At 47.0% G+C, this 12,860-nt stretch overlaps 1 protein-coding gene across 1 annotated transcript in view; it reads left to right on the plus strand.

Moving 5' to 3' along the window:
- Positions 1–11,999, plus strand: part of npy2rl (neuropeptide Y receptor Y2, like) — a 24,205-nt gene extending 12,206 nt beyond the window's left edge. Inside the window, 4 exon segments of the mRNA XM_068713092.1 lie at positions 8,508–8,673; positions 10,417–10,570; positions 10,882–11,343; positions 11,345–11,999. Coding sequence (XP_068569193.1) covers positions 8,508–8,673; positions 10,417–10,570; positions 10,882–11,343; positions 11,345–11,494 — 932 coding nt within the window. The 3' untranslated portion in view covers positions 11,495–11,999.
- The last annotated feature ends 861 nt before the right edge of the window (positions 12,000–12,860 follow it).

The raw sequence follows: 12,860 nt of genomic DNA on the forward strand, positions 1-12,860 counted from the left end.
TCTACATCTCTACATGTCTACATGTCTACATCTCTACATGTCTACATCTCTACATGTCTACATGTCTACATGTCTACATGTCTACATCTCTACATGTCTACATGTCTACATCTCTACATGTCTACATGTCTACATGTCTACATGTTTACATCTCTACATGTTTACATCTCTACATCTCTACATGTCTACATGTCTACATGTCTACATCTCTACATCTCTACATGTCTACATGTCTACATGTCTACATGTCTACATGTTTACATCTCTACATCTCTACATGTTTACATCTCTACATGTCTACATGTCTACATGTCTACATGTCTACATCTCTACATGTCTACATGTCTACATGTCTACATCTCTACATCTCTACATCTCTACATCTCTTCATGTCTACATGTCTACATGTCTACATGTTTACATGTCTACATGTTTACATGTCTACATGTCTACATGTCTACATCTCTACATCTCTACATGTCTACATGTCTACATGTCTACATGTTTACATGTCTACATGTCTACATGTCTACATGTCTACATGTTTACATGTCTACATGTTTACATGTCTACATGTCTACATCTCTACATCTCTACATCTCTACATGTCTACATCTCTACATGTCTACATGTCTACATGTTTACATGTCTACATCTCTACATCTCTACATCTCTACATGTCTACATCTCTACATGTCTACATGTCTACATGTCTACATGTCTACATGTCTACATGTTTACATCTCTACATGTCTACATGTCTACATGTCTACATGTTTACATCTCTACATGTCTACATGTCTACATGTCTACATGTCTACATGTTTACATCTCTACATGTCTACATCTCTACATGTCTACATGTCTACATGTCTACATGTCTACATGTTTACATGTTTACATCTCTACATGTCTACATCTCTACATGTCTACATCTCTACATGTCTACATGTCTACATGTTTACATGTTTACATCTCTACATGTCTACATGTCTACATCTCTACATGTCTACATGTCTACATGTCTACATGTCTACATGTTTACATGTCTACATGTCTACATGTCTTCATGTCTACATGTCTACATGTCTTCATGTCTACATCTCTACATGTCTTCATGTCTACATGTCTACATGTCTACATGTCTACATGTCTTCATGTCTACATGTCTACATGTCTACATGTCTACATGTCTTCATGTCTACATCTCTACATGTCTTCATGTCTACATGTCTACATGTCTACATGTCTACATGTTTACATCTCTACATGTCTACATGTCTACATGTCTTCATGTCTACATGTCTACATGTCTACATGTCTTCATGTCTACATGTCTACATGTCTTCATGTCTACATGTCTACATGTCTACATGTCTTCATGTCTACATGTCTACATGTCTACATGTCTTCATGTCTACATGTCTACATGTCTACATGTCTTCATGTCTACATGTCTACATGTCTTCATCTCTACATGTCTACATGTCTACATGTCTACATGTCTACATGTTTACATCTCTACATATCTACATGTGTACATGTCTACATGTTTACATGTTTACATCTCTACATGTCTACATGTCTACATGTTTACATGTTTACATCTCTACATGTCTACATGTCTACATCTCTACATGTCTACATGTCTACATCTCTACATGTCTACATGTCTACATGTCTACATGTCTACATGTTTACATGTCTACATCTCTACATGTCTACATGTCTACATGTTTACATGTTTACATCTCTACATGTCTACATGTCTACATCTCTACATGTCTACATGTCTACATGTCTACATGTCTACATGTTTACATATCTACATGTCTACATGTCTACATGTCTTCATGTCTACATGTCTACATGTCTACATGTCTTCATGTCTACATCTCTACATGTCTTCATGTCTACATGTCTACATGTCTACATGTCTACATGTCTTCATGTCTACATGTCTACATGTCTACATGTCTACATGTCTTCATGTCTACATCTCTACATGTCTTCATGTCTACATGTCTACATGTCTACATGTCTACATGTCTACATGTCTACATGTTTACATCTCTACATGTCTACATGTCTACATGTCTTCATGTCTACATGTCTACATGTCTACATGTCTTCATGTCTACATGTCTACATGTCTTCATGTCTACATGTCTACATGTCTACATGTCTTCATGTCTACATGTCTACATGTCTACATGTCTTCATGTCTACATGTCTACATGTCTACATGTCTTCATGTCTACATGTCTACATGTGTACATGTCTTCATGTCTACATGTCTACATGTCTACATGTCTTCATGTCTACATGTCTACATGTGTACATGTCTTCATGTCTACATGTCTACATGTGTACATGTCTACATGTTTAGTACGTTGTATTGATCTTGGCGGTCAAACCGGCACTTTGTGGTAAAACTATCAGTTTCCTAGCAGCCAACAGGAGATGCAGTACTTTCTAAAAATGGAGACAAAGTGAGAGAATAAAGGCTCCTCTCAGCGTCACGTGACCAGGAGCCGGCTTCACAGCAGGTGAAGGATTGAACTGTGCATTCCTATCATCCTGCAGAGCTTCACGTTGCTCTAATGAGCTGGAGAATATCTCAACTCTGACCGAACATCTGTTGAGTCCTCTCACGTAAACAGCGCTCCGTCACAGCGTCGCGACTGATGTCACCTCAGCTCTGTGTGTTTATAATGAGGGCGGGACGAGGCCGCTTTCACACGTCCTCCGCCTGTGAAGTGACACACGATGCTCAGTTGTGAAATTTCACACTGGTGGCAAGATTAAAAAAAATACTTTTGCTGCCTGGATCGTGTTTGCCTGAGAGGCACTGGACGTGTTCATAACAGCGACTCAACGCCGGTTCTCTTAAGGTGTTTTTTTTTAAAAAATATCTTATAATTATTAGAGAGGAAAGACGGTGAATAACACGCAGTCAGTATCTGAACTCAGTTTTAATTAGTAAAACATTAATTTGACTTCTAATCCAAACCTTTAATAGATTAATTAAAACATGAACACATTCTGTATTACAGATACCTGAATAAACATGTCGTTACAAATGCATGAATCAACAAGAAAACGAGTAAACAGGTGAATTAATGAGAGCACGGGCAAATGAAAATGACAAGGAGACTATGAGGAGTAATGGAGTGTGAAAATGGGGCGGCGCTGTCTGTCCGTGTGTTGGGGGGGGGGGCTGATGAACAATAATACATTAACTTCATAACACAGTCTTCAGAGGAAGCATGGAAGGATGGGTCAATTTAGATGAGGCAGGGGGAGATTTCAGGACCACGGACAGCGACAGGCATCAGAAAGAGACTTCAGGACCAGGGACAGCAACAGCCCTTAAAAAGAGACTTTAGGAGCAGGGACAGCGACAGCCATCAGATCAAGACTTCTGGACCACGGACAGCGACAGACATCAGAAAGAGACCTCAGGACCAGGGACAGTGACAGAAAGAGCCTTCAGGTCCAGGGACAGCGACAGAAAGAGCCTTCAGGTCCAGGGACAGCGACAGAAAGAGACTTCAGGACCACGGACAGCGACAGAAAGAGACTTCAGGACCACGGACAGCGACAGACATTAGAAAGAGACTTCAGGACCACGGACAGCAACAGAAAGAGACTTCAGGTCCATGGACAGCGACAGAAAGAGACTACAGGACCACGGACAGCGACAGAAAGAGACTTCAGGTCCAGGGACAGCGACAGAAAGAGCCTTCAGTACCACGGACAGCGACAGACATCAGAAAGAGACTTCAGGACCAGGGACAGCGACAGAAAGAGACTTCAGGACCAGGGACAGCGACAGAAAGAGACTACAGGACCACGGACAGCGACAGAAAGAGACTTCAGGTCCAGGGACAGCGACAGAAAGAGCCTTCAGTACCACGGACAGCGACAGACATCAGAAAGAGACTTCAGGACCAGGGACAGCGACAGAAAGAGACTTCAGGACCAGGGACAGCGACAGAAAGAGACTACAGGACCACGGACAGCGACAGAAAGAGACTTCAGGACCAGGGACAGCGACAGAAAGAGACTTCAGTACCACGGACAGCGACAGACATTAGAAAGAGACTTCAGGACCAGGGACAGCGACAGACATCAGAAAGAGACTTCAGGACCAGGGACAGCGACAGAAAGAGCCTTCAGTACCACGGACAGCGACAGACATCAGAAAGAGACTTCAGGACCAGGGACAGCGACAGAAAGAGACTTCAGGACCAGGGACAGCGACAGAAAGAGACTTCAGGACCACGGACAGCGACGGAGAACAGGCTGCTACAGTGAGCGGCTGTTTTAGGACACAAAACTATAGATTTGTGTTTTTAGAGATTTACACCTTCAACAGGAACCACTGGACCACAGACAGGAAGTCAGAAAGGATTAACACGCTGTTGGTTGTGGACTATTTGTAGGATTTGTTGACAAAGGGAAGTATATAAAAACACCAGCCTCATGATATAACTTATTATTATAAAGCCTCCATTTCTGAGATAAATGAATCGATATGTAAACTCATTTCTGATTCGAGGCGACGGAGAGCTCTAGTTTTGAAACGTCTCTATAATCGTGACTCTTTGACCCTCCAGTTTAAGAGGAGCCAGGAGGACTATTTCTCCCTCTGCTTCTCCAAGAAGTTCATGAAGTAGAAGAAAACAATAATCACCAAAAGTTCCACCGCACACTCCACGTGTGTGTGTGTGTGTGTGTGTGTGTGTGTGTGTGTGTGTGTGTGTGTGTGTGTGTGTGTGTGTGTTTAACGGAGTTTTTTTGTGCTTTAATACGTCAATATTTTGCCTGGAGGGTCAGTTGTTCTGAAAAGTGTAAAGAAAATTGGATGCCAAGTAAAACACACACACACACACACACACACACACACACACACACACACACACACACACACACAGCGATTGCCTGTGTCCTGAAAAAGTATCATGAACTTATTTTTTCCTTTTTAAGTTTGCCTTGTTTTTAATGTGGAATCCTGAGAGCTCTGTTGAAATGAGTGTCAGCCGCACTCTTCCTGTGTGACTCTCCACAGCTTCCTGTGCTGGTAACGGACGTCCAGTCTGCGGCGCTGAATTGTCCGATATGGACCGTCTCTCAGGGACACTGAGCTGAATACAGAGAGAGATCCAGGACAGTTTCAGCCAAGCATAGATCAGCCAACTCGTGAAATAAAAAGCTTTAAACTATGGCCGGAGAGACGTGTCCGTTTCCGCTCGTTACACGTTTAATGTCTTTTACAAACGTACGGTTTCTCTTGGTTAGTGTCTTTTCAAAGTAAACTTCCCTTCATTCACAAGAAACATACAGTTCGTAAACTTCCAACTTGGGTTTTCAGGTTTGCTTGGTTAGGCGTGAACTACTCGAGTTACGTAACAAAGCTGCGGTGAACTGTAACGTGGACTCGGACACACGCAGCGGTCTCCTTAGTGAAAGTCCTGTTTGTCTTAAATCCAGCACAGTGATATGACATGCTTCTTTCAGACCACCTCTCCACACTGTGGTTAAACACACCTCGAGGAAACCCGTTTGTCGTCGGCAGTGATCGTTTCACCCGATGAACGTAAATCCAAACATTGTCTTTTTCAGCTCTGTTTTTGGTCTCCTCCACCTCCTGACAAACACGTCTGTCTCTTTAGCTGCTAAAGGCTCCTCTGGGTCCTCCAGCTGGTCTCTACTGAGTCTGTCTGCATGTGTTCTGCTTCCTATTCAACGCGTTCTCCCTTCCTGCCGTCTGTTCTTGAGCACTTTGAGCTACACGCTTTATATGAAAGCTGAACAAACATAACGTCGTGAACAGGAAATGGCAGCCGGCCATTTTCAGCACATCTTGCACCGCAACTAAAGAGACCTAATTCAGAGGCAGAAAGAGAACACATCACGCGAGTCCTGCTGTCTGTCTCTCACCGAGCAGAGGCGGACTGGAAGTGCAGAGGTGTAGCAGAAAATAACAACCTGCTTCCCTTTAGAGACGAAGACTTTAATGTTTCCACGAGAGAAGATGAAGAGGACCTTTAAAGTGGAAGCGACTGAACCTTCTGCTTCAACAGTTCAACTGGACGTCTGGGAAGGGAAGTCTGGGTCAACCTGCTGGACCTGCTGACCCCGGATAAGAGAGATCCTGGTCCTTTGTCCTTTATACTAGAACATGTATGTTGAGATGTTTTTGACTGATGTTTGACCTGAACGTCACGCTTTCTTACCATCACTGTCTTGGTGATTGTTTCAGGTTCAGTATTTAGTTAACGCTGCATTGACCCAGAATTAACCCCCAAAAAGAGCAAAGAATCATGGGAGAACATCGACGTCCTCCAATGTGCTGAGCTGATTCAGAGTCAGAGACGGAGAAAGAGGATTTATTCTGTATTTTCTGAATATTTGCTTTTACACAGACGGGGAGAAGTTCACATCTGATCTGAAGTGAGACACATTGTTCCTTCATGAATATATTCACGTGTGTTTTTATTGAAAGATATCCGTGAGCAGAATGTATATGCTCGTTACATTTAATAAGCAGACTTCTCCGATGTGCGACGCTTTGTGGACGCGATGAAACACCGTGACTAGAAGAAGCCGCCGAGAGGAAAATCAAAAGCGACACAAAAGAACGGAGCAGACCGAGGAAGAGGAGCAGAAGCATCGTGACGGATGTGATGTGAAACGTGCAGCAAGGGAGAGAACGACGTCGCTTAAATCACCACGAAAAACAACACAAACGGGGGCCGGCTGCTCCGCCCGCTGTCCCTCCCGCTGCGTCTCTTTGTCTTCGTCTGAACGCTCGTCTCCTTGTCTTCGTGTGAACGCTCGTCTCCTTGTCTTCGCGCGAACGCTCGTCTCCTTGTCCTCGTGCGAACGCTCGTCTCCTTGTCCTCGTGCGAACGCTCGTCTCCTTGTCCTCGCGCGAACGCTCGTCTCCTTGTCTTTGTGCGAACGCTCGTCTCCTTGTCTTTGTGCGAACACTCGTCTCCTTGTCCTCGTGCGAACGCTCGTCTCCTTGTCTTCGCGTGAACGCTCGTCTCCTTGTCTTCGTCTGAACGCTCGTCTCCTTGTCTTCGTCTGAACGCTCGTCTCCTTGTCTTCGCGTGAACGCTCTTCTCCTTGTCTTCGCGTGAACGCTCGTCTCCTTGTCTTCGTCTGAACGCTTGTCTCCTTGTCTTCGTGTGAACGCTCGTCTCCTTGTCTTCGTGTGAACGCTCGTCTCCTTAGTGGACCACTCGGATGGCGCTCACGGACACCTTGAAGCAGCGCCCTCCTCCTCTCTGGAGAGGAACATCAGTCGTTTCTTTAAGTGTCTGAAGCGCTCAACGTGACGAACCTCTTTTGGTCAGATGGAGAGAAAGTACTTGTTGGAGTAGAGGCCGGTCCCACAAAAACATCTACGTCATGGACGAGGAAGTAGAACGTGTCCACCTAGCAGCGACCTTTGACCTGTCTCCTACAATCTGTTTTCCCTCTCGTCACTGTTGAAGAACGTCTCTCTCTGACTCTGTGTCCTGAAGCGTCGCAGCAGAAGGGCAGCATGCGTGACTCCAGCAGGGAGGAGGGAGGAGCTGAGACCCTGCAGCTTTTCTTTTTTTTTTTTTTTGCTCTGACAGGATTTGGCACGATGCCCTTATCACAGGCCAAACATCCCCAACTGATTGAGGGTCGCAGACTTGGCCTTGCCCCCCCCCTTCCCCTTCCGGTACCGGGTCGGTCCCCGCCGGGCCCCCGTGTCTCTGCGATCAGAGTGCAGAGCGGAGGACACGTGAGGAGACCCACCGCTCACACAACGGCTCCACGGAGGCAAGTAAAGCCTTTTCTAACGCCCCCAATGCTCATTTTTACTAAGCAGAGCTTGAACGCATCACGATGTAACTCAGCGCAACCTCCGTCATCGTTAGCCGTTAGCTCCTGTGCTAGTCTGCACATGTGCAGTACAGGTCCAGTAGCTGGTGAACGAGTTGAAAGAAGTTCTGTGACTCTTTTCTCGTCATCGTTGTCTAACTGTTGGCTAACGGAGGTTCTTCCCACGGAGGTGCCGAGTAGTGCTGCTGCTGTAAACTCCACAAAACAAACGGTTCGTTTCTGGTTTTAATTGCTTCTTTATTTGCTCATAAAAAGTGTTTCTGTTATATTTTGTTAAAGGAAAGGATTCGTTTGGGAAACCCGCTGATTCAACGTCTCTCTGAGAGTCAGACGAGAAGAAGAATAAAACTCCGTCTGTGTCGAACTATTGCTTTGAACAATTTCAAATGTTGCGCAGATGTTTCATTAAACTAAAGGAAATGCATTCAGATCACATTATTGGACGTCACGCGGTTTAACGCTCGTCTATCAGACTGTCATTGATTGGAACGTTTAACACAGATGTGCAACAATCAGCAGCAACAGAAAGTCCAAACACACACACACACACACACACACACACACACACACACACACATCTGTTGTGATAACCTGTGAACTTCCTGTGTTGTGGTCTGCAGCCGACCTGCTGGTGAACACGCTGTGCCTGCCCTTCACCCTGGTCTACACGCTGCAGGGGGAGTGGAAGTTCGGCAGCACGCTCTGCTTCCTGCTGCCGTACGCCCAGGGGCTCGCCGTGCACGTCTCCACCGTGACGCTCAACGTCATCGCCCTGGACCGCCACAGGTGGGTGGGGCTTAGAGCGAAAGGAAGGCGGAGACAGTGACTTCCATGTGGCATGTTTTACGTGGTTACATCTGGGCCGCTGTAGGCGGAAACAAAAGGGGATTACGGCGCTGAGGGAGGGGCTTATGCCGCCGTATTTGAAGGCCTCGTAGCTTCTGTATCTCACCTCGTATTAACGTTCCCCCGATCTCGTCCGCTCGCTCGCTCTGCAATGTGCTGCACTTCGCGTTAATGATTGTTGAGCGAAGTGACATTGAAGCGTCGCAGGGAAGAGTTTGAGTTCGACCGCTTCCTTCCCTCCTGCAGGACTCTGACCCGTCTCGCTCGCTCTGAGCTGACGGACAAAAAAGAAATCTGAAAGTCATTTTCACCTGAAAAAGAGGATTATCATGAAGATTCACATGCAAATGGGGCCCACTGGAACAGTGTAGGAGTTGAGAGTAGAACATTTACATAAGCTCACCCTGCTTGACCCTGAGGACCTGATCTCAGAGCTGCTGCAGTCCAACAATACTTTTTAAACTACACTGACAGGTGCACTAAAAGTTAGCTTCAAAGACCAAAGATTCAGGATTTAAATAAAGCGGCGGACTTTAAACATTCGGTCCTCCGAGACGTTCCTGGAGCTCTCACCAGCGTCCTCAGTCTGCTGTAGTTGTTTGTGGGTTTTGTAGTCCACCTGTCCAGGGACCGCAGACACAAAGCGTCTTCACTCGCTGTTTGAAAGTTGTGCTTTTGGCAGAAACATTTCACGATCCGAGCAGCTGAGTTTCTGTTCTTTGTTGGCGTTCGTTAGCTGAACAGGCGGATTCACTCTGCATGTCTTCAGTTGATATTTAACATAACGATCTCTGAAGATAAGTCAGAGCTTCACGTGCTAAAGCTGCATTCTCTCTAGTGTCCACCAGGGGGCGACTCCTCTGGTTGTATAGAAGTCTAGTCTAAAATGACTCTACTTCTCTCTTGATTTATTCCCTCAGTAAACATTGTAAACATGAGTTTATGGTCTCAATCTCTAGTTTACAGTCTTCTTCAATACAGCATGATGTTCATTTAGTACATTATGCTCCATTTAGAGTCAAACACACCATAAAGCAGGGGATGATTTAGGGGCGGGGCTACACACTGATTGACAGGTCTCTACGTCCTCCTCAGTCCAGATGTGGTCACTTCCTGTTCACTGGTTGCAAAAACAAAGATGGCGACGGCTACGTCCACTTCTTATGAACAGTTTGCCGTTTGTACATTATTACCTTCTGCAGATATTCAAGGCGAGTTTGCCCATTTCCTTGATTTATGACTAAATACCTGCAAATTGACTACTAATGACTTCCCATCAGTCTCAGCTGTACTTGGTGTTAATTGCTAATTAGCAAATGTTAGCATGATAACAAGCTAAACTAAGAAGGTGAACGTCGGCGTTTCCTTCTTTCCTATTTCACAGCCTTCACCATCACTCCAACAGAAATTGAATCGTTCGTCTTTCTCCACTGTTATTTTGGAGACTTGGACACATTTCACTGCACATGTCTTTAGTGTATTTGAACCAGGAAGTCTCTCGAGGTCATTTCCCTTTTTTGGAAGCGATGCGACCGAAGCGGCAGCTCGTGAATCATTTGCAGGAAGGCGGTGAGGTGTAAATAGCGCCGCACTTGCCGTAAACAAGCAGGGATGCGTTCCCTCCTTCATCATCGATCTTTGGCGAGTCAGCCGATGGACAGGAGACGTGTGCGTGTGTTTCAGGTGCATCGTGTACCACCTGGAGACCAGGATGCGTAAGGACGTGTGCTTCGGGGTGATCGCGTTGACCTGGGTGCTGAGCGCCGTGCTCGCCAGCCCTCTGGCCATCTTCAGAGAGTACGGCTCCTTCACCCTGCAGCCCGGACACACCATACAGGTACACACACACACACACACACACACACACACACACCTCGCCGCCCTCCTCATCCGTGTCTTTGATCTCGCCATCTCTTTCATCTCCCGTCTCCCCCTCGCTCCCTTCATCGACCCCCTTCCTTCTTTTCTCCTCCTGCTTTGAGTTTTGAAGTTTTCATACGTCGTCGCATTTCCCTGATTTGTAGCATATCTTACTCTCTGTTCTGTTCCTCCCTTGTGTTGTTCTAGTCGGTGTGTAAAAAACACACGCAGTACAACGCTTAATCAGGTGCAGATGAAGACACTAAACTGAATGTCTTCGTGTCTCAGGTGTGCACGGAGAAGTGGCCCGGCAAGAACACGGACGGCACCGTCTACAGCATCTCCATGTTGATCCTCCAGTACTTCCTGCCGCTGTCCATCATCTCCTTCGCCTACGCCCGCATCTGGTCCAAACTGCGCGGCCACGTCAGCCCGGCGGAGAGCGGCGGCCCCGGCAGCAGCAGCGCCACCTCCGAGCGCCACCGCCGGCGCCGCAAGACCACCAAGATGCTGGTGACCATGGTGGTGGTGTTCGCCGTCAGCTGGCTGCCCTTCCACGCCTTCCAGCTGGCCACCGACATCGACAGCACGGTGCTGGACATGCGCGACTTCCGCCTGCTCTACACCGTCTTCCACGTGGTCGCCATGTGCTCCACCTTCGCCAACCCGCTGCTGTACGGCTGGATGAACCGCAACTACCGCGCCGCCTTCCTCGCCGTCTTCAAGTGTCGCAGGGGGGGAGGGGAGAGGGGGGAGGAGCGGACGGCTGGACAGCATTCACCCCGTGGGGGGAGGAGGAGGAGGAGGAGGAGGGGGAGGAGGAGGAGGAGGGAGGGCAAAGAAGATCGTGCTTGAAACCCAGGACGTGGTGTCCACCCACCTGAACGCCACCGACGTGTGAGCGCCCCGAAGGGAGTGAAGGGAGTGAAGGGAGTGAAGGGAACGACGAGGGAGATGGAGGGGAGGAAAAAGACAATCGTTGTCAGCAAACCTTTTGTTCCCCAGAAGACAATAAAAGAAACGGAGGGGAGATAAGGACGGGAGAGACAACAGAGACAACAGAGCGAGAGGACGGTCACGGGGGGATTAAAAGAGTTTTCGGAAGCCAGAAATAGAAGGAGGCGCAGACGAGCGGGGGATTAGAAGACTGACACCAGATGGAGCGTCGTCCCCTTTGAGAACGTGAACCTTTATTTTGGAGGGGGGGGGGGATTTGTTGAAGTGAAAGACTGCATGAAGGATTTGTGACTCTGACAAAGTGTGAGTTTGTTCCGGTAAGACGCGAGGAGTTGGCCTGAACAGAGAGACGACTTCTCGACGCTCGAAACAACCGACCTTGGACTTTAAGGGCTTTACTCCATCTTCATTCCACGCGTGAAGCATTTAGCTCCTACATTTAACCCAGAGTGGCTACAGAAGGGGGGGGGGGGGGGGGGGGGGCTGATTGTCCACACGCCTTCTGAAAAAATAAATAAAAGCGTAGGACCGTGCAAACACAAAATGTATTTGTCAGGTGTTGAGGAGCAGCACGAGGATGCATGATGCAAGCTTTGTGAAATGAAGTGTTTCTTTGTCATGAAAATGTGTTTTTTGTTTTGTTGTGGATGGAGCCAGATGAGACACAGGAAAGACGTTGTGACGGAGAGGATTAAAGGTTGCTTCTTTTCTCAGAGGAGAGGATCAGCGGAGGAGGAGGACGCAGAGATGTGGGTGAACGAGGAGAAGCGGAGAGAAGAGGCGTCAAAGGAGGCGACGTCCTTCTCGCAAAGCGGACGCGTCGAAACGCTGCGTTCAAAGCGGTGCGAAAACCCAAACTCCAGTTGACCGATTTCCGCACCTTTTTCAAAAATGTCTCCTGTTGAAATTTGGGCACCGGCGCGTTTCAGTTAGGCCTTAACTTCAGCTTCGTTGGCGCCACATGAAAAGATACGAAAACAGAACTTTCCCACGATGCATTGCGTCCGGGTGCCTTGAGACTGGCAGTCTCGTGAGATTCACGAACCAGGATATTATGTCGCTTCATCATGTTCTAATTCATGAGTGAAATCAACCATTTACATTCTCAACATGTGGACCGCTGATGTCAGAGCTGAAATCATACGGTTCATGTTGTCATCATGTTGTCGCTACATATACTGACTGATTACGTCGCATACGGCATGCAGCATGTGCTACGCGATTATTGAACATTACCCACAATGCAGTTCAGTCACAGGTGTGGACTTCCCCTTTAAACAGACCTCAGCGGGAGAGACAAACGTGGCCAA

Source organism: Cebidichthys violaceus, unplaced genomic scaffold (genome assembly GCF_023349555.1).
Source record: "Cebidichthys violaceus isolate CVI_PGR_0920_01 unplaced genomic scaffold, fCebVio1.0.p SCAF_19, whole genome shotgun sequence".
In the NCBI taxonomy this organism is placed as follows: domain Eukaryota; kingdom Metazoa; phylum Chordata; class Actinopteri; order Perciformes; family Stichaeidae; genus Cebidichthys; species Cebidichthys violaceus.